Source organism: Homalodisca vitripennis, chromosome 1 (genome assembly GCF_021130785.1).
Source record: "Homalodisca vitripennis isolate AUS2020 chromosome 1, UT_GWSS_2.1, whole genome shotgun sequence".
Lineage (NCBI taxonomy): Eukaryota > Metazoa > Arthropoda > Insecta > Hemiptera > Cicadellidae > Homalodisca > Homalodisca vitripennis.
The window spans coordinates 71816166-71844119 of NC_060207.1; the positions used below are offsets into that span (position 1 = coordinate 71816166).

The 27954-nt window shown below is 32.7% G+C and overlaps 1 protein-coding gene across 2 annotated transcripts; it reads left to right on the forward strand.

Annotated features, from left to right (window-relative positions):
- Positions 1–27947, forward strand: LOC124364354 (eukaryotic translation initiation factor 2 subunit 2). 2 transcript variants are annotated; one of them, XM_046819753.1, is made up of 8 exons: positions 1–184; positions 4434–4602; positions 8983–9140; positions 10334–10454; positions 18911–18943; positions 20272–20476; positions 22160–22433; positions 27653–27947. In XM_046819753.1, the coding sequence occupies exons 1-8, from the start codon at positions 167–169 to the stop codon at positions 27695–27697; spliced, it is 1023 nt and encodes a 340-aa protein (XP_046675709.1). In that variant the 5' UTR covers positions 1–166; the 3' UTR covers positions 27698–27947. The 2 variants fall into 2 exon arrangements, with proteins under 2 accessions (XP_046675709.1, XP_046675717.1); XM_046819761.1 differs by lacking the exon at positions 18911–18943 and having other exon boundaries at positions 5–184.
- The last annotated feature ends 7 nt before the right edge of the window (positions 27948–27954 follow it).

The following is a 27954-nucleotide window of genomic DNA, read 5'->3' on the forward strand; positions in this document are numbered from 1 at the left end:
CGATTTATGAGATTCTCCCATTCTCCTTGTTTCACGAATGGCTGATGTAATAGTGTCTGGTGTTTTAATGAATGAATAAATGTCACATTTGGTTGTTATATTTTAAATTTATAAAAAATATACAGATTCATTTATAAAAAAAGTGTAAAAACATTTCTGTGTAAAAATGACGGAAGAAGAATCAGTAAGTTCATTGATTAATTGAAAGATTAATAAGGCCTTATGGTTACCTTACTTCAGATACCCTAGTGGAATTATTCCAGTTTATGTAAAATGAGATTTCAATAATATAATAAGTATATTTTAAGTAACAACAATTAGAAAAACTTCTTACTCATGAAATAAAATTTATGTTAGCCTATATGATTTTCTGAATTAGCTTCTGTCCAATATAAATAACAGCATTTAGGACCTAGGCCTGTCTCTCAGACCTATTTTGATCTTAAAATTTGCAACTTGTTCTATAGCTTTCGTGAGTTAATAAACTTAGCCCATTGGTTTATAACAAAAGTGCCACGCATCAGATGTATGGCTTATCAAACTGGTTTTGACTCTTGGTGCCAGCTAAGAAAAAAATTTAAATGCTGAGAATTAATTGCCACGTTATTTCTGGGGTTAATATGCAAGTTAGGCCCCCGGTTTTTATATTGATTAGTATAATTGATACACAATATTCTTATATCGAATACTATCAGTTTGATATCAACGTAGACGTAGATATATAGTTATATTAACAATCATGTTTGAAATTTAACCCGCTAACTGCCATTAGTATTTTCCTTAAACCCCAAGTTTCAGAAAATCTATAGTTTTGTATGAGTCTTTGGGTAAATAAATTAGTTACAGCGCAAAAACCGATAGTACAGTAGTACTAGATGTGTGAGTTTTGAGATCAATTTATAAACACGTTTGTAAATTGTTATAAACTGTAAACATAACCATATTTGGTATTATTGTATTAACAATGAAGGATAGAAAACTATAATAATAATTATTGTGAGAAAACCTGTTTTTACTTTTTATGATTAGTAGAAACCAAAATTGTTATATGTTTGAATTAAAATGGATATGTTAAAAATGGATAATTACCAGTTAAAACAGTTATTATCATGTTTTGGGGTTTTGTAAAATTGTATAATAATCCAATTAGACTTTTCTTTGAAGAAAATTTTTTGACCCAGAAAAAACATTAAAAATTGAGTTTAAATTGAATAACAATTTTAAAAAGTAGATTATGATAGTTTTAAATACTTTTGTGTTGTGGAAATAATATTCAAGCAATTCTGTACATGATATTTGGAGTATAATCACATGGTTTTAGTAACAAAAATATTATAACATTACTTATGAAAATAAATAGCGATTGTCTTATTGTGTCTCCTACAAGATTGTTTAAATGAAATTATTTATAACTAGAAAAGTTCTAATCTATAAGGAACATAAATTGAATATATAATTTACTGTTTGAAAATATCAAAGCTAATATTTCAACTGAAATAACTATGAGGAAAAGTTGTTTGTTTTAATTTCAGTTCAGTACAGTAACTTATTGGCCTATTTTGACGAGACCATTTCGCCACCAAATAGTTTGCCGTTTTTCACAAGATATCAGCACTATTCAGTCTTAATTTAATTTCTGTGTTTGGTGTAGTGGGAATTGAATCATTTGCTTTGCAGTATGGCATCACTACAGTTGGGGAAGGGGAAAATAACAGATGATCTGCTCAGTGACAGCTGATCCAAATAAAAAATAGTAGGTGTGTGAAGTGACACGACATGCAACTTTACGTAATATTGAAATTGATATATATATATTAATAATGACAGATATATTTTAAGTAAATCTGACAGTGTTTAAAACGAAAGTGTTCTAATAATGTCAAGGAAGAGTTTGAGCGTGACTTAGAATTTAGTGATGGCAAACTTTATTTTCCAATTAATTAACGAAACATATACATAAATAAACATTAACTTGCTAATTTTTAGTTAAAATTATCTTTATATTTATAAACATGTTAGTAAGAAAGTAAGCTATTAAACCATTATTTTCAAAATAACATTTTTTAATGAACATACATTTGAAATAAACTCACAAAATTAACATTACAAGTTAAGTTTTATATGATTCTTCTAATAAAAAATGTAGCTCAGGATGGATATATAGCAATTTCTAAGTTATATTCAAGTCAGAAAAGCACAAGTAAAGTAACAGAATTTCAAGCACAAGTCTCCATTTTCACCAAATTAATGGGATTTACGAAATTAAACGTCATTGACATTGTTAGGGGAAATTGCATTACATAACTACGGGTTTAACTCGAGAAGTGGCGACCATGTGATCCTACCACTTCACTTTAACTCATAATTTAATGTTTAAGACTATGTTACACCCTAACATATATCATACATAAATGAAAAAACAAGGTTCTGAACTCTAATTTTTGTATACAAAACATAACTGACTGTTCTTTATTTGGTTACGATTAGTTAAAGAAAAACTACAATAATGTGAATAAGTCAGGATTTACGGCAGTTAACCAGTTGCATGAACAAAATTCAGTAACTTTGAAAAATTCTATAGGATTTATTAATATTTGTAGAAACTATTAATAAGAGTAGCATTCCACTGAAAGTTAAAATTCTGAAGAAACTACGGTCATTTGAGTTATTTTATTTAGAAATCTAATTTTATTGTAACAGATTTTTGAAATTATGTCTTTATTTGGATAACTACAAGCAAACAAAAGTTTTGACTGTCGGAAATCCAGCAAATCTTGTTTTATTTGTATTTATAATATAAAAGATTTTGTAGTAATGTTATTTATAGCAAATGAAAGTCTGATTTGTAATATAATTTGATTACCTTTTTAATCTTTACCAATCAGCAGTCAACGTGCTGTTTCAAAAGCAACCATTTTGTAAAGTGTTGTATCACTCTGATAAAAAAAAATTCTTAGTCAGTTTGAGTTGTTTATTAGGATAACAGGTGTGGGGGAGGATAACAAACTAAGGAGGGTAGGTATAAGATCAGAGGATAACAGGGTTGTCAACAATCATGTGAGAATTTGAGCAGGAAGATTAGGTCTAAGCATTTGAAGATCATTTTTCAGTACTTTTTCTGTTTCCATCATTTGTGTCACAGTTTCTACCTCCATGGAGAAGCATATTCATCATTTATCGTTTGTTATTTTGGTCCTATTGTGCAACTTCTTTGGGCATCTCAATGTTGTTAAATTGATACAATTTTGTTGTGTATTCTTAAATAGTCGTTTATCTCCTTTGTGGTCCCAGTGAGTGATGTTTTTCTTCTGCATATTCATTGTAAAAGTTACAGAGGTATAAACTGCATAATGAGTTCAACGCAGCTTTTGAGTCTCGTACCAGCTATTGAAAGAATATATCAAATTTATAATTGACTGAAATCCTACATTCTGTGCCAGTGATCTACCTTTTGTCCTAAAGTATTCCAAAATTTCTTTGGGTATCCTGTGAATGACATTTTTTGTGGTTTCTTCATGGCACCTTACAAATATTTCACGAGACTGCTTTAAAGATGGAAAAAGAAGAAATTTCTGCAACTGAAGTTTATGTGAAATGTTGTAGAATTGTTCAGAGGTTAAAGTTAGTAGAAGAAACAACAGTAATGGTCAAACAAAAGCTTTTTCTGGCAATAAAAAAAGGTGATATGACTTTCAATTTTACAAGTGCATAGATTATTTAGGCTTGTAGGAAGGCAGTTTTGAGATTGCTGACATATTTACTTGGATAAAAATACCACAGGAATATATGCTTGAACCCAATATTGAGTATAGGGCAACATCAGGTGTCTTATTGTGGGTTCCAGTGAACCGTATGTTGAAGTATCTTCTTGTAAAAGTTTTGAAAAAGTGTTCGCTCTTTGCCTACCCGGTGCATCTACTTCAGTAGAAAAATTTTTTTACTCATGAAGCATGTATGGACGTCATACAAAAGTTAACAAGGTTCAGGCTATGATTTCTATTAGTCAACTAAAACATTTCCTGTGCTGATTTTTATGAAAGGATAAAGGATAACAAAGTATTACTAAAAAAGTGTTATCCTTGAAAAATATGATTGGCAAATTGCTAAAAATACTCGGTGCTGCTATTCTTCCTCCTAAGTTTAATTTGTAGTATAAATGAAATTGTTTACGATAAAGTTAATATTCAATGTGAGAGGAAAATTAATTTTAGAATATGTGGAACTATTCTGTTAACATTTCAGCTCTTGTCATTTTTCAAGTGAACTCCGAGATCCCTCGTTTCTGAGAGGTAGGAGATCTCCCACCTCCAGAGATCTCCCCACCCCTTCCCGTTTTCCACCATCCTATGTTTGTCCATATTTTTAAAGAGTTATGGCAACCCATATGGAAACCCTAGATTGTTAACTAATATTGAGTTTAATTTTTATTTCAGATTTTTGATCCTACCCTCAAAAAAAAGAAAAAGAAAAAGAAGACAACATTTGATATGGAGTCTGCCATGGCAGAAGGGACCGGAGCAGATGGCGATGGTGTCGATCCTAGTGCTACCGATAAGGAGAACCAGGAACCGGCAAAGGTGGACAATGATATGGATGTTGATGGTAATTATGTAATTATTTTGATACATTTTGACTTTCAACACGTTTTATTTCTTTCAGCACTAACTTTTATTTGTTTAGTGGGCTGTGTCTGCCAAGGCAAATTTTATGCAAAATGCAGTCTTACATAATTTACTGAAAGTTAATTAATTTCTAATTATACATTTTTATATAATTTTGTTATAAATAGCCTTTCCAACAATAACTATAGTTGATGCATTTTAATCTTCACACAGCAAATGGATATATAACTATCATAGCAATATTGTGCCAAAACACAGCTTCTGAATTTATTCTTTTTTGTGTTTTGGAATGAACAGTTAAATGTGTAGTCCATGGACACTTCTGCTGCATCATATTAATTGCACCAGCTTTGTTACTATATCAGCTAAAAGGTTTTCTTTCTCTAGTATGAAAGAAATTTAAAGGGTAATTTGTGTATACAATTGAAAGGATTGTCTAACAAAAGGATTATCCAACAATAATGTTTTGGGTATTTTTCTTCACACAATTTTTATTCTTTTATTGAAATTTGAGGAAAGATATTTAATTTTATGAGGTATAAGCCATCAATTAGTTTGTTAGATTTTTATTTAGGGTATAAAAGTAATTTTAAAAAATTTCAATAAAAAAGAAATATATGCAAAATTTTAAGATCTTTGCCTTTAAATGTGTTAAGAGACATTATTATTTGTATATGGATTTTATATACAGGGTGTATATTATGTCTGGAAACACCCCAAATATATCCTTTAATAATTTAAATATAAATTTGAAACCTCTTACAATCGTGATAGAGATTGGGCATCTACTTTTTGGAACAATGTTTTGTTATGTCACACCAACGGGGGACGTCCTGCCGAGGGTATCGTGAATATTCTTAATGGAAGCCTATACCTTGTGATACATAATTTTAAAGGTAATAGCTTACTGAATTGAATGCCACAAACCGTATCTCAAAGGAATTATTCTATCAGAAAATAGAGCATTTTTAGTATCGAAAATTTACTGATGTTTCAACAATGTAATTTTAACATGGTTCTTGCCACAAAATGTGTTACATCTAATTTTTTAGCATTTTTTAAATGTTCAATTAAAATAAAAATAAACAATTTATTTTTAAGCTGGTTTCATTAGTACAAATTTACCAGTTTTTTATTACAATGAATAAAACTTATGAGTCACTTTCTCTGATTACTTATGAATCTGTACTTGGTGTTTTCCAGTCAGCAGGAAGGTTTAAAGAGACAAAGGTCACTAGCCTATGAGAAACAATTATTGTGTTATTAATCTCTGGTCTACAGGTTTCAGTTTGTTGAGCATGGAGCTTTCACTAGACAGGTCTAAGCTTGGGAATTACAAATGGACAAAGGTCATATCATTCCTGTCGAGTTAAATCAGTGTCTCTGATGCATTGCTGTCAACAAGTTATCTAATTACAGTAGTTCAGTTTTTTATTTGGCATTTTAATGGAATTGTCTGAAAGAGAACGAATTACTCTGTTGATGATGCGAGGATATGGCGATCGTCAAAGATCTTATCGGAAGTTTGTAATTGTTTAATGACACTTTCCCAGAAAGGAATCCCATAAGTGTTTCAACAATATCAAAAACTATTGAGCGATTTGAAATGACAGGGAGTGAACGTAATCGGCCAAAGTCGGGTAGGATACAATCTGCAACAGATGAAGAACATGCACTAGATGTTTTTGCAAACATTTATTGAAGACCCACATACATCGCTCAGAAAAGCTGCACAGCAACATGATATGCACCCTATGTCTGTGAGTAAGATTTTGAAAATTAATAAAATACAAACCATTTAAAGTTCATTTAGTCCAACAGTTAAGTGAGGATGATTACGACAGAAGATTGAGTTTTTGTGAACTTGTGATGCGCAAAATGTGATGACAATAGAGATTTTCTGACCAACATACTATTTTCTGATGAGGCAACATTTTTTCCTAAATGGCAATGTTAACAGGCACAATTGCCGTTACTGGGCTAGTGAAAACCCACATTGGATTGCTGAGTCCCATTCACAGCAACCACAAACACTGAACGTATGGTGTGGAATTTTAGGTAACACAAAATTGTTGGACCCCTTTTTCATCAATGGAAAATTTAAATGCCGAACTTTACTACAATATGCTCCAAAATGAAAATAATCCCAGCTATTCAAATTGCATCAGAGAATACTTTGATAATGTATGGTTTCAGCAGGATGGTGCTCCACCCCATTATGGGAGACAGATAAGAGAGTATTTGGATTTAAGGTTTCCCTCATAAATGGATTGGGCCGAAGAGGAGAAATCGAATGGCCCTCCAAGATCTCCGGATTTGTCACCAATCGATTATTTCCTATGGGGTCATTTAAAAAATCCAATGTTTTTAGAAGAAAGCCTCATAATTTGGAAGACCTAAGAAACAGGATTATAGAGGAGATTGCTTTGATAACTGAAGAAATGTTAGGCAACTCTGTCGAATCATTTACACAAGATTGGCTCATTGTCAAACCGTAGAAGGAACACAGTTCGAACAATTGCTTTGACACCAAATGCAGGTAAAACGTTTGTTGTAAGACTTTTCTAACAGCATACATTATTTTTTATTTGTAATAAGAAATCATAACATAAGTATTTTCCATAATTGTACTGTAATAAAAACTGGCAAATTTGTGCTAATAGAACCAGCTTAAAATGAAATTTTTGTTTTATTTAATTGAACATTTAAAAAAAATGCTAAAAAAATTAGTGTAACACATTTTTGTGGCAAGAACCATGTTAAAATTACATTGTTGAACATCAGTAAATTTTCAATACTAAAAATGCTCTATTTTCTGATAGAATAATTCCTTTGAGATGCGGTTTGTGACATTCAATTCAGTAATGCTATTACCTTTAAAATTATGTATCACAAGGTATAGGCTTCCATTAAGAATATTCACGATACCCTCGGCAGGACGGTCCCCCGTTGGTGTGACATAACAAAACATTGTTCCAAAAAGTAGATGCCCAATCTCTATCACGATTGTTAAGAGGTTTCAAATTTATATTTAAATTATTAAAGGATATATTTGGGTGTTTCCAGACATAATATACACCCTGTATATGCTTATATGCTGCCAACAATGTGTAAACAAGGCAAAAAACCAAGTATTTTTGCTAAAAACATATGTAGGTGTAATGATCATAAAGAAATATTCTCATACTTTATGCCAAGTTGTTTCGTATTATTTCATTTGAATGGTAAGAAAATGAAATACATTAAGCAAATAGTCCCAAATATCAGACCCTGGCCTTTTACACCAGTCTAGGATAATTTATATACAAGACCATGGCATGAAAAGGATTACAAATAGATTAGACTTTTCTATTTTGATGTCTTTCGTTATTCATATTTTGAAAGTCATGACGAAAACAATGATTGTACTGTATGATTTATCTTAACCACTACATTCATGCTTTAGTATTAGCCTAAATAGTTTATTTCTTATTGTGATTATTAACATTAATTAAAAACTAACACCCTTATCCAAGATTATTTTATGTTCATAATTATTCTTGTTTACATTTAAAAAAATAATACTGTTTGTCATTTAGTCACTATATTAAAAAGTTGAAACAATTAATATTTAATACCTTTATTATTCTGTTATAAACATTGGGGTTTTTTATTCTTTAATATAGCAACTAAAAAAAAAGAAACCAGTATACATACTCCATTTTCAACATTGCTATTTGTCATGCTTAACAATAAAAAAAATCTTTTATCACCATTGAACTTAATACGTTAACTGCCGACTCCATAAATTACATTTTAGCGATAGAAAGCAAAATTTTCCTACACAAGCAAGTTTCTATACACAACTCCTTATAGCCTAGTAGGGAAGTTTAGTATTCTTTGTTGGCAGCATGAATGTCATATATTTTTTGCTCTTCGGACTTTTTTGTCATACAGATTAATCAACTGTCCTGTCCATGACTATTGAACTACAAGAAAGTTGTTAGTCATTCTCAATACTTATTCCTGCCATTTTACAGGAAACTCACATTGTGTTTGTCTGCTAAGTGGTGTTACGGTGATTGTACATAGTGCTCAGGACTACGTTGACTAGGGACAACTTCTTGAGAAATGTCCTACTCTTTTTAATTCAAGTCATTTTATCAAGGTCAGTCAAGAGTGCAGCACAAGCGGGAAGCTACCAGCTGTGTAGTGACTCTGTAAGCTGTGCCTTAACGACTAGGGGTGTCGTGTGAATTGGCCTGACACAGTAGCTAAGATGTTAACAATAACTCGTAACAAGTACTCTGTATGTTTTGTGTAATATACAGAATTATATTCATCTATTGTTTGTTGAAATACTTTAAACATATTTTTTCAGATGGAAATCTTGACTTAGAAAATTTTGGAAAAAAGAAAAAAAAGAAGAAAAAGGCAGCTTTTAATTTAGAGGAACTGGATGGAGCACTTCCTGATGGCACAGCCAGCAAGAAGGATGACACTACTGAGGGTGTAGTGGATGATGAAAATGCAATGGAGGTAGAGTTGTTTTGTTCTTCATGGCCATCAATGAGAATATGTCTTAGATTAACCATCATAACTGTGGTTTGTAAAATTAAGTAGTATGTGGATCAAGCATTTTCTTTAGTTAAAGGAGAATCATAAAAATCACATCACAATATATTAGCCCAGCTTTACACATTTTTTGTAACAGCACAACTTTTTTAACCATCTTGATTTTTAAAATTATTGCTGTGGTTTTGTTTTCAGTGGAATAGGTATATATGCAAAATTACCTAAAATTTCCACAATTTAAAATTAAATTTTATTTCTTAAACTTTAAATATAGTTATAATTTTCAAGACATTCATAGTATGTGATACGCAACTCTACAGGTATATGTATTATGTGTAGCTGTGGGACATTAACACAAGTAATAATGCAGTGTTTATAAAACAAACCAGTCATGAGTTTTTAATAAAAATTGTGCATGTTTTGACTATTCTCAAAATTAAGCTACAATTTTTTATGTATGAGGTGAATTCTACAATAAAACTCTTTACTTGCAAAAATGTGCACAAAGATTTTCTAAAATAACGAGTGGGACATAATGTATGGTAACCTTTCTAGACAGTTTTCAATTAATATTTAATGTAAAAAAACATAAAGTTAACTAAAATTAAAATTAGTCTAGTGCAATTTTCTCTTTTGCATAATATTAGTATTATTTATTAATGTTGAAGCTGGAGCTTATATTGGCTACTGTTAACTTAATTACATTTTGACACATTAAACCAATATTTAAAACTTTTATTTTTGTGAGGCCTTTCAATAGCAAGGCTATCTTTGTCAGACACATCACAAAAGTAAATACAAAAAGTAAATTGGTTTAATGTGTTTAAATGTAATTAAGTTATTTATTAATGTCTTGTATTTATTTTATTTATGAGACTGGGATTTTATAATTACATTGTTATAATGCTGTGTTTGTTTTAATTTATGATAAAATCTTGAACAGTATTTAAAATTGAAACTTGTTTCATTTAATTTGTTAGTTACTTAACCCTTTGATAGGTGATTTTTTTCACTGTATGGTTCTTTAATTCATACAAATATGCTACAAAAGCTAAATAAGTGACAATATAATTGCAGCTGGAGTAATAGAGAAATTTAGAGACATTATGTTTAAATTTCAAGAAATAGTCATTATTGAATTGTTTTTTTTTCTGCAGGACAACTTTTCATTAGAAATCGATTTTTCAATGACAAAAAAGAAGAAAAAGAAGAAGAAGGATATAGACGAACTCGTAGCTGAAGAGGAAAAAGAAAAAGAGCAAATGGATAAAGACCATGGTAGGGTTTCTGAAAAGACATTTTCTGTTTAAAACCTATGTGTTGTATTGCTTCTAATTAATTGTTTATATTTATTGTTAATAATATTTTATGCTCATTACTTTATGTGTAGAGTAAAATTCAATAACATAGAATTCAAAGAAAAATAATTAACCCTTTAGAGACAGTTAAAAATGAGACTTGCTAACCAAAAAGACCACGCTCAATGAGGCATTTTCTTTGTTAATTTTTTTGTTGATTTATTTCTTTGACATCCTCTTTCATGTCGTATAAATACAAAATATTAATACATTAAAAAAAATTTTTAATGTATGAAATGAAATTAAAATATATACAAAAATCAATGGCTATTGGGAAAAATTCTTTATTTATAGTTGATGTTATTTGAGGTTTTGTGATCTACAACTATGTGATTATATTATTTCCAAATTTCAGTCCCAAACACACAATTTTGGCAGGATTTAACTTTTGTGGCAAAAAATATCTAGGCAGTAAAATTACAATATTCTGCAAATTGTTAAAACTGCAGACTTTCCCAAAGTAATATTTTTCTTTTTATTATGCTTTAAAAATTAGTCTTCATTAAAAGTTTGTGTTTCTGAACCCTTTTAAGTGCCATAGCTATTTTGGAATATTACCCCCTTAAACTGCTGGTCTGATTTTAGTATATTTGCAAGCTTTTCGGAAGATAAAATTGTAGTTCAATAACCACTTGACAGATTTTCATAAGTTTGCAATAATATTAAGAATATAATACACATTTTTTCTGGTAAACATTAAATACAATATATATTTTAATATGCGTAAGGACATTTTTAAACATTTTTTTTATAAACTTTTAAGTTTTATTCAATATTTTCAATATACAAGGTGTGATCAAAAAGTTCCAGGACTGAATTTTTATACATTTATTCATACAACATACAGGTTATTCGAATTTGTCTCCTTCAAAGTACTCCCCTTGGGAAGCTACACACTTTTCCCACCAGTGTTTCCACTGATCAAAGGCCCCAGAAAATTTTCTTTTGTGAAGGTGTTTAGCAGCTCCATCGTTTTTTCTTTAATTTCGTCAACTGTTTGAAATCTTCGTCCTTTCAGGGGTCTCTTGAGATTCGGGAAGAGAAAAAAGTCTGCTGGAGCCAGGTCAGGTGAGTAGGGGGGCTGAGGAATGACAGTCATTGCGTTTTTTACACAAATGTCACGGATAACTAATGCAGAGTGAACACAGGAGCATTATCATGGTGAAGGACCCAATCACCACTTTGCCACATCTCAGGTCTCTTTCTTCTCACAGCATTATGCAATTTTCTGAGGGTTTCAAGATAAACAAAACGATTAATTGTTTGATGTTGTGGAAGGAATTCATAGTAGACGACACCTTTACAGTCAAAGAAAACCGTAAGCATGACCTTCACATTTGATTTGACTTGATGTGCTTTCTTGGGTCTTTGAGAGCCTTTTGATGTCTATTGTGATGATTGGGCTTTTGTTTCCACATCGTAACCAAAACCCCGTCTCGTCTCCCGTGATGACATGATCCAAGAAGCTTTCGTCGTCATTTGCCTTTTGAAGAAGTTCCTCAGAAACATGAATTCGGTGTTGTTTTTGGTCTTAAGTCAACAGTTTTGGCTCAAACTTTGCTGCAACACGACGCATTTGAAGTTTTTCAGTTAAAATTTCCTGACATGACCCAAATGAAATGTTACACTCTTCTGCCGTTTCACGAATTGTTAGTCGATGATCTGATCGTACGAGAGCATTCACTTTAGCAACATTGTCATCATTGATTGACGTTGAAGGGTGTCTGGAACGAGCATCGTCGTCTATGGATGTTTGGCCATCTTTAAACCACTTGAACCACTGATGGCAGCATGATCGGCTTAGATATTCTACACCAAAAGCTTCTTGTAACGTCAAAAAGGTTTCAGAAAACGTTTTGTTCAGTTTCACACAAAACTTCACACAAACATGTTGTTCTTCTTTCACATTCATTTTCATTAAACAAAAAAATAGCCAAACTCTATAAAACTAATCTCAAACAAACTGTGCTAATGTTACTTTCAGTGATGTTATGATTGATCTGCAAACACAGCTGTGTTACTGTTGAGTCAGGGAATACAATGCTGCCAACTGCATCGCTGTGAGACATTGCATTCCCATAGTATGTAAAAAGTCCTGGAACTTTTTGATCACACCTCGTATATTATTTTTTAGGTATACCACATGAAAAGCCATGAAGTTTTAAACAAAATTCATTCATAGTATTGTATTTTTCCACAATAAACTAATTAATTTTAAGAATAAGAGATTATCAAACTTTGAGCACTTGGCAGCAATACTGGAGACAGTAAAACAAACAAAAGCTTGTTGTTTTGGAAACATCCAAATACCAGTTATTTTATACTGATAAATGTAAACTGTAGACTGCCTTATAGTTTGTTTTTACATAAAAATGTAATTACGGAATTAAATAAACTAGCCAAATGCATAATTCTCATCTGATGAATTCATCGGCTCACAGACCATAACATCGTAGTTAATTATCATATCAAATACCTACAAGAAAAAATTAACCTGGCATTAATCAATACATCAAAAACATATTGAATGAAACTATATGGCTACTCAGATATTTCAACTGTGTACTAAGAAAGCTGGGTGCAAGATCCATACTGTAAGGCAGATTTGGAAACACCTCACACTTAAAATCTGGGACTTTTTCAAATCCTATTAACTGAGTGTGGTTGGGCGGTGTCGTGCAAAAACAAAATTTTTGAACTTAACTTTCCTCTGCGCTTATTTTGTTTAGCTCTTCTTAACTTTTGCAAGGTTTCACAATACCACACAGAATTTATGGTTGTGCCATGTTTTAATAAATCAACAAGAAATCCTTTCCTGTCCCAAAAAACAGTTGCGATAATCTTCTGTGCTGACAATGTTTGGTTGCATTTCCTTGGTTTTTCGTGGAAGTGTATGTGCCCCCACTCCATAGACTATAATTTGGTTTTACAATTCAGCGTGTTTGCAAGTTTCGTCTCCTGTAATGATTCAAATGAGCAGTAAGTCACCATCTTCGTAAGTGTCCAAAATGTTATTGAAGCAGCCATATTCTGATGTTTATGGGTTTTTGTTAAGGTTTTTGGTACCTCTATCTTGCTCAAAATGTATGGTAACCTAACTTCTGCTTAACAATTTAGTGTAACAAATTCCTTGAAATTTGAAGAAAACTAAGTGAGTTCTGTTATTGTGAATTGGCGGTCTTCTTTAATCTTCTCATCGACTTTATAGAAAATTTCATCAGTCACAATGCTTGGCTGTCCACTTTGTTCATCATCATGCACATTAGTTCGGCTATTTTAAAACCAAATGCACCACAGACGCTTTCCATCTTCAGTAATTACACCCTTCCTATAAACTTCACAGAGTTGGCGATCAATCTCAATTGGTTTATTGTGCTTAGCCAACAAAAACTGTATTACTGGGATTATATATTTTATATAATATATTTTACCATATACCACATTTTACCATATATTTTAATTGTGTCACTCATTTTAAATTGCTATTGTAAAACGACAAGGAGCAAGAGTAACCTCTCACTAGCAGGCTGGATAACCACTCTTAACATAAAGGAGAGAGAGACACATATTAATACATATATGTATTAACACATTCATTGACGATGAACAAATGGAACAGATGCAAAATTACTGGTGACAGAAAATGCGGGAATTTTGTTTTGTTTTTTACTTGCCCAAAACGGAGTCAGGATAGCCGAAAGGGTTGTCCAAGGTATCCCGGAAGCTTCGTTGGCCGGAACGGATGACGTCATGTCCGTGCCGAGTCTACTCGTCATCCGCACCGTGTTGTATATGCTCGCAGCGCACTAGGTTTGGTCTCGGAAATTACACGTATATAGTACATGAATGACACGTAGATAGTACATCAATTACACGTAGATAGTACATCAATTACACGTATATATTACATATTAGTTTGAAAAATATACAACATCAAAAACAGTTAACCCTCCCCGAGTAAAAATTAGAAAAACTATATACATCCCCACCCACCGCCAAATACTAAAAACTACTTATTTGTCCTCGTGATACTTATCAAACCAAACTGAGTTCACACAGACCTGTTTCGTCAGGGCACACTGCACAATAGTACACTGTTTCCTTACGCTTGCCTTCTTAGTAGCAAACGCGGCACCTCCGGGTAACTGACTTGCTATTTCCTTTGCGCTTCGTTAGATTGGAGAGACGATGCATGCTGTTGCAGTCGGTGTGGTGAGCAGTGGGGCTTCCTTTGGAGGGAGCAGGTCTTCAAGAACACGAACCCTGAAGTCATACAGGGACAGTCTATCCCTGTTGTACATGTTGTACAGGTAAAAAAAGAATTTACTACAACAACCTGGAGAAAGTGCACAAAAATGTTATTGTGCCATTGCAGGGTCTTGCGCTCACAGGGGTAATAAAATACCATTTGGTCCAAGCGGTCAGTCCCCTTCATGTGAGAGTTGTAGTACATGATTGGTTTTGGCAGCGTTCGTTTTTGGTTTCTCCTGTTGGTGGTTTGGACCATCTCGTTGTCATATTGTGTGGAGATTTAGGTCACCCTCCGCTTATCCCTCAATTTTCCAATCATGACACTTTGGGCATAGTTCGCTATTGTTTCACCTTTGCCCAATGCTTTTGCCTTCACTGCTGGAGGTGTATGGAGTCTGTCGATTCGTAGGGTGCTGGTAGTGTAGGTTGAGTGACGTAGAAGTTTGGATGATAAGACAAAACTATTATAAAAATTATCCATGAACAGGGAATGGCCTTTCCCCAGGAAGTCACTCATCAGCTTCATGTCGACTTTGACGGTATGACCTTTGCCACTACAAGAGTCATGGCCCGTGTAAACATGGAAGCGCAACATGAGTCCCTCGGGTTTATTCAGGGAATAAATTTTGATTCCATATTTGTGGCGCTTGCCCTTTACGTACTGGCGGAAGACCAGTCTGCCACGCCACAGTACCATCTCTTCGTTGATTGTCAGTTCACGGTCGGGATAATAGATCTGTCGCATCTTATTGTTGAAATAATCAACAATATTTTGAATTTTAACCCTTAGCGAGCCACAAATAAATAACCAAAACTACTCCTAAGAGCCATACACCTTAAAAATAAAAAAAACCCACATACCAAAACCAATTTTTAAAAATAATTCTTATAACATAAGAGGTAAGAAAAACAACACAATTATTTTTTTCACTCTTTATTGTTAATTTACAGCAAAAAAATGGTAAACTCATAATTTCACTGAAAAAATTTAATTTTTACATTCTATGTGTTCATATATAATATTAACAATAGTTGAACACAATTATTGTAATATTTTACAAAAACCAAGCATATAGTAATTTTTATTTAGAGAAAATATAAAGAATATAGTAAAAATGTATATATATATACATACAAATTAAATAAAAGCAATGAAACTACAAAAAATTTCAATTTTCCAAGTATAAAATAAAGAACACACTACATTTTACAATATTATAACATGTGAAAACTTAAAAATGATACTTATTGAAAATGAGCTACATTATGTGATTCTTAGGCGTAGGTTTGTTGTGTGTGGTACAGCTCAAAATACACGTCAGGATGCAAGGCAGGCTTCGATGCGCACGTCTTGCGCACAATAAAGCCCTACATCACGATAATAATACATAAACTACACTGTACATTGATTAAAAATATTGATTAACATCAAAATTGAAAAGATAAATACGTGGATCGAAAATGGAAGGGTGAATAAACATCTACCTCACGGAAGGCTACAGGCAGACTGAGCGCGCGTCAGTAGACGTCGTTGGCTCTGCGGGAGACTATGACCATCCGGCCGCCCGCCATTTTGGCGCTCGAACAAGAGCCGTGACCTTAAAAATAGACACAAACGGTTGTCCCTTGTTTAACAGTTTTTACTAATTTTGTTACCCAGAAATGCTTTTAAATAATATATATAAAAAAAAAAATTGATTTTGCGTCAGTGGACGTCATTGGCTTTTAGCGCTAGTTTAGGCATGACGTCTAGTAACGTCATTGGCTCGGAAAGGGTTAAAAGACCGGTCGTTAGCAAGTTCGGGGTGATCGAGGGTATCAATTCTTGAATAATGCGGACATCTCAAAATGCCGAGAAATCGATCTCGAGACATGTACTCCTTGTACATAGGAAAGTTTAAAAACCAATGAGTTTTCTAATAGTCGTTCAATCGATTCAGTCTGACTTTGCCAGTCAACAGTAGAAGGCCTAAGAATGTTCTTAGTTCGGCCATCACTAAGTCCTTCCATTTGGTTATGTGAGACCCGGGAGTAGTTGTGGGGCCACAAAATAGTTCCAGGGCATACAGATTGGTTTGTCTAATGATATTCTCTAAAAACACGGTGTCAAGAAGGAGATTGAACCAGTCAATTGGTTTATTGTCACCTGGAATGGGAACTAGCAAGCCAGGTAGATGGTTCACCACCAGTGAACGGCATGTCACGTAAACCAGTCATGTCGCTGGCCGTCCCGGCCCACTGGGGGGGGGGGGCACCTTCACTGTCCCTAGAACTGTTCGAACTCAACTCATTGTCTTCATCAGATGAAAAATTATCGTCAATAACATTGTCTTCCTCCATTATGAGTATATACACTTACACAGTCAACAGACACTATAATCCACTCACACAATATCGCAAAGCATACACAACAAACGAAAATGGCGAACTGGCGACGAATTGCACCAACTGACTCACCGAAACAGGCACACCTCGCTATGAGTGTTACAGCCTTCCCTGGCAACTGCTCAGCTCACACTGAGGCAATATGAAAGCAGCTGCCGTATGCCGAGCTCGCTCGTCCACCGCCCGGCACGCCATTTTCGCATGACGAGCATGCTCGTCACCCGCAGTGAATGTGTTAATATTTATATATTTTACATATATACATATTAATATATATGTATTAATAATCATATCTGTTATGTTATTACTCCACATTATAGGGTTATCCTTATGTTAGAATAATTATTAATGGTGAACTAAAACCCTTTTTTGAAAATTAATTTTATTTCATACACGTGTTTCAGTATAAACCATCCAGTGTGTACATTAAACTCTAACTATATAATAAATAAATAAACAACTAAATATACACATATGTGGACCATTTAAACAGATGTTACATTTATATGACACAGTTGTAATTTTTATTAGTATTCTGTGTTTAATATTTTCTCAAGATATGATTTGTCTTATTTTTTAGATTACTATTTAATATGTTGTGAGGATCTTTATTATAATTTAGATAAATATGTAATTCTTCTTTCGTGTTTAACTTTTCTCCTTTCCTTTCGATATCCAAAATTTCCATGTTTATTACAATTTTGGTCAGTTTGTCCAATATAATAACTTTCACAGTCACTACAGTTAATTTTGTATACTCCACATTGTTTGTATAATTCTTGTTTGTCATCTTTTTGGTTTAATTTACATTAATAATACATTCGCTGAACATTTATTAGAAACTAGTGCACAATAGTTGATCGCCCATCTTCCCCGCTACAACTTTGTCACTGCCGAGTTCAAGTTGCTAGTTTGCGGTGAACTGCAGTCACATAAATCTGGTCACCTCTATTAATTCTTCTGCCAAATGTGAATTAAGAAGTTTTATTCATTTCCTCAGCAGATGGGAATAATGCAGCAGAAACCCATCAGAGAATGTGTAGTGTTTACGGAGAAAACATTATGAGTGATGGTGCTGTATGTAAGGCTGAATGTTGGTCCAATACAAATTTTATAATGAAATTTATTTTGGCAGTGGTAATAATTTTATACTTAACATATTCGCTTCCAGAGTGCACAGAAGGTGACTATGTTCCTCAGCTCAAGATTTAGACACTGTGTCACTTAAGTGTTAACATTGTATAAGTAACCAAAGTAGTGTTGATATATAACACATTGGCTCCCAGAGCGTACGCATGCTGACAATGTTACTTAGCTCAAGACTTCTGTGCCACTTGGGAACTAAAGTGTTAACATTGTATAAGTAACCAAAGTAGTGTTGATATATAACACATTGGCTCCCAGAGCGTACACATGCTGACAATGTTACTTAGCTCAAGACTTCTGTGCCACTTGAGAGCTAAAGTGTTAAAGGCAAATTACAAATTTTTAGTTTTCTAAATTAATATTGCACATCTTTTCTCTTTTTGGTGCTCTCAAATTTATTTTTAACTATATTAACTAGTTTTAGTGCTGTAGTGTGACAAATCTAGTTTACTTGAAAATTATATTTAATTTCTTACAGCAAAATAAGTGTTATAAATATGTCAAAAGATTTGTGTTGAAAGAATATATCCTGTGTTAAAGCAATGATAATGCACCTATTAGTTAGCCTTTCTAACAGATTTATTTGATGTGCATGCTGCGCTGAAACTGAACGTAAACTGGAGCCGGGTAAGAAACATATCTGAAGCATATATAATATCTTTCTGCATATAGGAACTGTGCTTTTGAAGTGTAAAAAATATGTACCTTAATTTACATTATATGGAGACGGCTATCAATGTTTTAAATTGTCTTGGTACTTATGGTAGTGACCAGGTAGTAGCTTTCTCTTGGCTGTCAGATATTTTTCATGTAATATTTAGAACCTGTATCTGTCATCTGTAATTAATGAGTTTTAAGAAAATTTCTGTCATTTCAATATGAAATGATATGTGTTTTTTTTTAATTAATTTTATGTGGCGCTCTTGAGTATCTAATATGACGAGGCATGTTCTTAATGCTAAAATCTAATGTAATTCTATTGTGCTATCTATAAGCAAACAACAGAAACAATAATTACTGCATTGTCTATGGCAGACTTTGTAGTTCATCAGGCTATGTATAACCAGTCAAGATTCTAAACTAAAACTAAAAGTAAACCATTTAGATTCCAACTGCTCAATCCAGCCTACCAGTAAATAGATCTATATAAACAACAATAACCAAACAACCAACAGATCTATATTAATTAACAATAATAACTAAATAACTATTAACATATTTAACATGAAGAAAATTTAAAAACTCATCAATAGCAAAACTGAATAAATTAAAAAATTTACCATTATTACTATTATAAATCATTTTGTTTAGATTCGTAATAAGAGTAAAGTCTGACAGCAAAATGTAATAAGCTGAAAATATATTTTAAATAATTTAATTCTGTTCTTGAATATTTAAAAACTAGTTACAGTTCAAAACTTAATATTCTGTAACACTATTTATACATTGCTTTCACCATACGTAATTTCTGCTACAAAATCTCTGTGTACAAGTACTAACCTTCCTAATGGTTTTAAAAAACATCGGTTGTTCCAAAGACGTCAAAGTTATTTTGTAGTAATTGTGATTTAACAGATATGTCATAATTTAGTTTATAAAGTCTACACAAACGTTCTTCATGGTATATGTTACACTTTTTGTAAAACGAACAATTCGTATTTTTTCAATAGTGAATGTTGCAATTTTAATCACCATAATTGTAAATATTTATAAAATGATTGACTTACATTTTAAATTTAAAATATTAAGAGAAAAATATTGTATTAGAAATATGTTGGTAATTTGCAATAAGCCCCTACATATTGGTAATTAATGTCAACATAGTTTGCAAATCTGTTTATTTTGCATAATAAGAAATATTAGCAAATACATTAGTAGGAAAGAAAGTTCATTGTTTTAGTGAAAGTGAATAATTAGAGTTATAGCTGTATTAAATAAATGTTGTAATAATGCAGCAGAAGATGACAGTCAGACGTGGGCCGGCTCAGACCGGGACTACACATACGACGAGCTACTCACTCGTGTGTTTGACATCATGAGAGATAAGAACCCAGACATGGTTGCTGGCAAGAAGCAGAAGTTCGTCATGAGGCCTCCACAAGTCGTGCGTATCGGCACCAAGAAAACCTCTTTTGCCAATTTCACAGAAATATGTAAAACGTGAGTGCAAACCACATAGTGTAATTCTGTAATTTAAGTTGGGCCTGATTTGTGTATGGAAATGATGTGAAGTGTGTTTTTTTAAGTAAATACCATTGTTATTTATTCAAAAAAACCAGTATATCACTTTTTATTTTTATATAAAACCCACACTCTACTTTTGTATATAGATTGATACCGATATTAGGACACTTATCATAATGAACAATAATATTTTGTATACCATCATTATAGAAGTTTACCACCTGATTTAACAGTGACTGAAACATGATTGTTTTGACACTGTTGTCATAGCAGTGCTGACCTCCAATATACTTCTTCAGTTATAAAACACATGTTAATAATTGGTCAAAGGTAATGTTATTGTTTACTAACCATATCCTGTACTAAGGTGTATGTGTGTTACAGCAAATATCTGCTGCCTCTGCACACAAACTTCTCAGATGAAGAAATGAAATGAATTTAAGTTGAAATAGAAACAATAACATTACTTTTACTAAAATACCACAATTTGCAAATCTCAGACTTTGTCCTTTAGACTCATTTTTGGAGGAATTATTGGGTGCTATAATGTAGATATACAGACATTTGAATTGTTCCCAGCCAAATGTGATGTGATATTGAGTTTGTTTTGCCGCATGTGGATGGGCATTGTAATGCAGTGGAACGAATCCTTTTTTCAATAGTTTAAATATTCAGTAACAACATCATAGTGATCACTTCTTGAAACATTAAGGAAACTCCTCTGATATATAAACGGTCAGATTTTCTATTTTTATTGTTTCATTCATTTTCTGCACAAAATTGTTGGTTATCACAAAGAGTCTTTCACTCTATCTGTCATCATGAACAATCTTCTGCTACCTTAAAAGCTCTTGACAAATTGCCTACAGTTTCATCACTACACTTTGTCCATACACTTCACTATATTTTGACAATTATTTTAAACTGCTTCTCGCACTAAGAAAATAAATATCAACATTTATATAACAGTTAGCAAGGTTCTAAGTAATTAAAGCGATTTAAATACGGATAAACTGTTTTTGACAAATTGATTTTAAATGATGTAGATAGATTGTGAGCAGACACATTGCAGAGACAGAATTTCAAAATGCTATTTATTTTATAAACACGCCTTGTATGATTGAAAACACGCTTTAAGCAAATTAAAACTGTTTCTGACAGCTGTTAATAAAGAATAGTAGTAGTATTCTGGATTGATTTAACATTGTCCCCACTTTTAACCTTATAGGAATAACCCCTTGATGGCTTTGCAATATAAATTGTATTTGATAAATTTATAAATTTTTAGTTTTCATATTAAATTTATAGGTGCTTATCTACGTAATTATTAATATTTACATGTCTAATTGTACAAAATCTTCAACATTTCCGACAAATTTGTGTTATTTTATCCAAAAAATTATTATCAGTTTTACTAATGGTGTATAATTTATATTTGATAATGAGTTTCTTATGGGAAAATCTATCCTAAATATAAATAATAAATAATTAGTATTAACAGTTAATCATATTTTTAACGATTTAAGAGCGTTGACACTAAAATGCACTATTTACACTTACCTAAATTATTACTATGAAATGATACAGGTGGAAATTTTAATTTGATTAGAGAAGTTTCAGTCTATCTCGATTACTCAATTCTTACAAATTCCTGTGCAGGTTACATCGGCAGCCAAAACATCTGCTAGATTTCCTACTCGCTGAGTTGGGGACAAGTGGCTCTGTGGATGGCAACAGCCAACTGATCATCAAGGGTCGGTTCCAGCAGAAGCAGATAGAGAATGTGCTAAGGCGGTATATCAAGGAATATGTAACCTGCCATACGTGCCGCTCACCTGACACCATCCTGCAGAAGGATACCAGGCTGTTCTTCCTGCAGTGCGAAACTTGTGGGTCACGGTGTTCTGTCGCGAGCATCAAGTCTGGTTTCCAGGTCAGTTATAGAGTTTCATTAGAGCATTCAACTTTTATAGATTGCAAAAAAATGAAGGTTCTGAGACTGGTCATAACATTTGGTCTTGATACTAAATACAGTATGTATTTACAACTTAACTAAGGATATAAAATTTAATGCAATAATATGGAGCATGTTCAAAACTTAATACTACCATAATCATAATTTTTATTTCCATTGATCACATTTTACATATAATGAAATAAGCATAGTCATGTATTAATAATAATAGACATAAGAGAAAATAGAAGAAAATATTTTTAAAATTTGTCATGTAAAATCTACAGTACTTAATTGTTTCAAAATTAATAAGTCAATGGACTTTTAGAACATTACAAAAATTACAGTTATTTATACTGTATTCCCTCTTCTATCTCAGTGCACTTCTCAAGGAAAAGCTTTCTTACACTCTCATTAATAAAAAGGGCGATGTTTTAATTGTTAACTTTATGCCCGACTGTTAGATGGCTCTTTAGCTTCATAGTCAATAGAAAACTGGTGTCCATAAACACCATTAGTTAAACAAAATGATGAGGCTAAAAATTAGAATTTGCAAAATCAGGGCTGTAAACATTTATTTGTTGTTTCATTGCTGTTGATTTTATTTAAACGAAACCAAGAGTTGTTTTGTAGTGTGTACTGTGTGGTGACATGCATAGTCACACATCAAACACACTTTCAGGTGTAGTGGGGCATCAAACTTCACACAACCCTCAAAACAGAGACAAGAAATTTCTCATTTTATATGTTGAGCCCTTTTTATTTTGAGAAATTTTTTTGAAGCCGTGATTCTGTTCACTGATTTGTTTACTTTTAATTTTCGTTAACCGAGTGTTTCAATATTAATTTTGTACAGAGAGATCTAAAGATATCTAGAAACATTGTATACAATCCGTAGTCAATCAACAGTCATGAATAGAACAGGATTTTTTCGGACATTTGCCATCGTTCAGTGAAACAAGAAAACAGTAACACTACGTTTCGAGATCTGCAATCTGATCTCTTCTTCAGGTAAAGAACTAACCTAACACATAATTACAAACTAGGTTAAAATAAACAAATCTTACTAAAGCGTTGTGGCACGCCTAAGTCAGGAATCACAACCTACATGTTGTTGTCAACTTCACTAACACTAAAGACATGCACTTAATACAAAACTATACAAAAACACTACGTACACTACAGACGTATTGTGACCTATATTCCGTAGTTTAGTTTTAATGATTAGTGTTTTGTATAGTTTTGTATTAAGTGCATGTCTTTAGTGTTAGTGAAGTTGACAACAACATGTAGGTTGTGATTCCTGACTTAGGCGTGCCACAACGCTTTAGTAAGATTTGTTTATTTTAACCTAGTTTGTAATTATGTGTTAGGTTAGTTCTTTACCTGAAGAAGAGATCAGATTGCAGATCTCGAAACGTAGTGTTACTGTTTTCTTGTTTCACTGAACGATGGCAAATGTCCGAAAAAATCCTGTTTCCTTCACAATCCATCCATCGTCAAAAATAACCTTTAAACAAAGAAGTCATGAATAGTCAGTGCCAACTTTAAATTTACATTATTTCGTACACATTTGTATGATTTACATCATTAAAAACCAGTGTTTTATATCTTGTAAATTTATAACATTTTCCTCTGCAAGAAGTTTGAATGATTCTTTCACATTATTGCTTTTAGAATAAATGTTAGTGTAAAAACAGCATTGCAACAAGTGTTAGTTAAAATCATTTGTTGGAGCGCTTGTCTGAGACTATGAGCTTGTATTGCCAACACAGCCCCTTAGAATGCAGTGCTGGCAACTTTGTTGAAAATATCCCTTTGATTGTTACTCTTTGTAGTTCCTTTGAGTTAACATTCTTAATTTTTGGACATTGTATTTTTATCTTATATTGTATCTTTTGTATTTTTTCCTTAGGCTGTGGTTCAACAGACTACATAATGTTATTGACAGAAATAGATTTGCTTGTACAGTTTTAGTGTGAAGAGCCATATTTGTAAGAAATGTAATAAAAATGGCATTTTAATATATAAGTCAGGGTCCCACCTGACCGTGAAACCGTAAATAAGTTTTGAATTTCATTCACTGTGAAAAAAATCTTAAATAAGCAGTGAATTTAATGTACAAACCGTAAAAATTTCTACAACTTACTATTAAATGAATCAACATGCATCGTCGCTGTGACTATGGCGTAAGGTTTGGATCAACGTGAGTGAGAATTTAGCAAACGGTGATCAGTCTTGGCGCGATTTAATAGTGTACCAGATTAAATTGAACGGTTTACTTGAGCAATCACTAGCTGGCCGGCGACAACGTGCAGCAGCGACAATTGCAAAAAATTCCACCAGTTCGCAGCCAACAGTGGTATGTCACAGTCCTGGTGACGTAGTAGTGTTTGGGGGAGTATTGAACGGTTCACACTTGCTACCAGTTGTCGCAGTGGATTGCTGAACCTCATGGGCGTACCAATCTTTCTTGAAATATGGATCTTGATGGATTTGGTTGGAGAGGATTCCATAGATACTCTATAACGCACAAACATTAGTATACTTTTTGTACACTATGATGTAAATATTTAATCGTTTTTTATTTTTAATATTTCATATGATGTCTGTGGACTAACTACTAAACCAAAACTTTTATTTATTTTTGTTTGTTTGATTTTGTCACTTATAATCAGATAGATTACCTTGGAAAATATGTCCATATTTATGAATAATAGTTTACTTGGCGTTATTTATTTTACAATTAAAGTACTTCATAAGTATAGTTTCTCTCCAGTTTTGCATGGCAAGAAAAATGCATGTCAAACCTAATATAAAAGGAATATTTATTTTAGTGGAGAATAAACGTAATAATTTTATTGCCATGAAATATTATTAATTGTAATGTTCAAGTTTTTTATTGTTCTTAATTTCTTCTACAAAGAGTTCTACATCGAACACACTGGCATTCACTTTACAAGGAGACTGGAGCGTCCGCCACTATCGGCGATCGACTGGCAGTCCCTCTGAATTCTTCCATTGCTCCCAAATATCTACTGTCACCACTGTCGACTGCGATCCTGTAGTGGTGGGCTGTTATTTGCGATCGTCGTGCCTGCACGTTGCAGTCGCCCAGCTCATTCTTGCTAATGCGAACCCGCTCCATAATGTGATCCAATACACTACGTAGGTCGGTTTCACACGGGCCACATACTGCCGGACTCAGCTTTTCGCTCTCTTATCATCGACTGCTCACCTGTTGAACTTATGGAGTTGCAAACAATGAGGGTTTTCATATGGAACGGTAGATTTCAGTACGCCTTTGTGGCTCTTGCGTCTCAACTTTACTTAAATACAGATGTTTTTCATTTCAGTTCCGATGTTACTACTTGTTAAAAAAAGATTACGTGATCTTTGAACAGTTTATAATAGAAGTAGAGTGTAGTCCTGTGTTGTGGAATCAAGTTAATATTCCACACTTGTTCGTAAAGATGATTTTTAAGCTGAATGCAGTAGCATAAGGTAAAACTGACTTGATAGAAACCTGGACTCAAGATGAAATAAACTATAAATTGTCTTGCCACTCTTCAGTCTCTTTTCTGCATCACCTTAAACTCGCAACTCCGAATCATTATTAAAATAAACATTTGTTTTAATTGCTGTTGTTTCAGCAAGAGACTATTGCTGAATGAGGCAGGAAAGGGGAACTTGAATCGCAGGATCACCAAAATTTGCATAGGCTGACTAAAGGTCCCGTGATTTCGCTGCCACAACCAACAACTTTTATCTGCACTTTGTCCGCATTTTCAAACCGCTCTAATTCGCATCAAGGCTGATCTCCACGAGTTGCCATTATTAGTTGTGTGAAATGCTCCTACAGGCTGATTAATAGTAAGAGCTCTTTTATGACACAAGTGGCACAATTTATCTCCTTTTATGCTCATTATTTAACAAACAATACCGTTGGATGCTACCGTCCCTTGCTGCTTGTGTCGATGCTAGGACCTAAAATCAATTCCTATTTTATAGATGCATCCGTCCATTCCTGTACAAACCGTCAACATTGTTACTGAATGAAGGAAAAGTTTTAGTTTCTCTATTTCGTCATGTATTAGAAATGAAACTCACCTGTATTCTACGTGAGTTGAGACGTGAAAACCGGCAACAAGCTCGTGGCGAGTTTTGGTGCTAAATACCAAAATCGACCACTCCATGTGAAGAACACCAGCCTTTTCTATTTTTATTCGTAATGTTTATATAAAACTATCAATTGTGAAATTACTATTTTTGTACAGCAAAAGCCGTAAAAGAACTATGAATTTGATGATCAAATGTTATTATGATTAGAAACGTGTTTAACTAGCTCTCACTCAGCTATGTAACTATATAATTTTCCATCATACTAGTAACTGGTTGTTGGGAATTCGGGTCAACTAATTTGTGCTAACTAAAAATGAAGCCAGAAACTATAATGACAACTTAAATATTTTTAAGATAATTTTTTTGAAACTAAAAATTACTTGGGATTCTTGGAAGCCAAAGAGTAAGATAACTTATTAAACAGTGAATAATTTTGTCATTATAAACAAAAACATGTATGGTTCACAAGTGACATAAACTGTTCCTGACCTTTTTTTATATACCGCAAGTAATGATCACACATTCTTCCAATATTAACTTTTATCATTTATTCCAATACAAAAATTAATATTAAAATTTAAAATGTGTGATCATTACTAGTGGTATCAAATTAAAAGTTTTCAATTGCTCCAAGAATCTTCATTGTCTTAAACATGTAAAATGGTTTGTAAATAAATTGTATAAATAGGTTACTAATTTTTTCAAACAAAATAATCTTTATCCCAGCAAAATAAATTACTTTTATTGTTAAGTGATTAATCACAACTTGGTTATTTATCATTATTACACGATACCAAACCACATCAAGCATACATGCGCACTTGATGCAATTGTGATCACTGGGTAAGAACATGATAAAAGGAGTGAGGAAGTCATGTATATAGCGGTTTCGTCATTATTAGTTCATAAATCAGTTAACAATGTATCTGCAATCTTTCATCCATTGGTTAAAGAATACTTACACTTTTTTTAATGATAAAAAGATTGACTAAACAAAGACCTCGATTAAATATATTTCTCTTTATTTATTACATTTATTTTGTTTCTTGTATCTAAATTTAATTTTGTTATTTCAGGCCGTCACTGGAAAGCGTGCTGCGATCCGAGCGAAGACTGCCTGATCTCGAACTGGATAATTATGTTGATACTTGTGGGATAATATTAAATATTACAGGCAAATGTAAATTTGTAATAATTATGTTTCTAAACACCCTGAAAACCCTGCTCGCACTAGTGGTCGCTGTATGCTGAATGTTATTTATAGAACTTCATATATACTGTTTGTCAATGCAACTTTGTTTTGTATTTATATAATAAATTATAAAATCGTAATGTATAAATTAATAAGTGAATACACGTTTTGGTAACGATTGCCGAG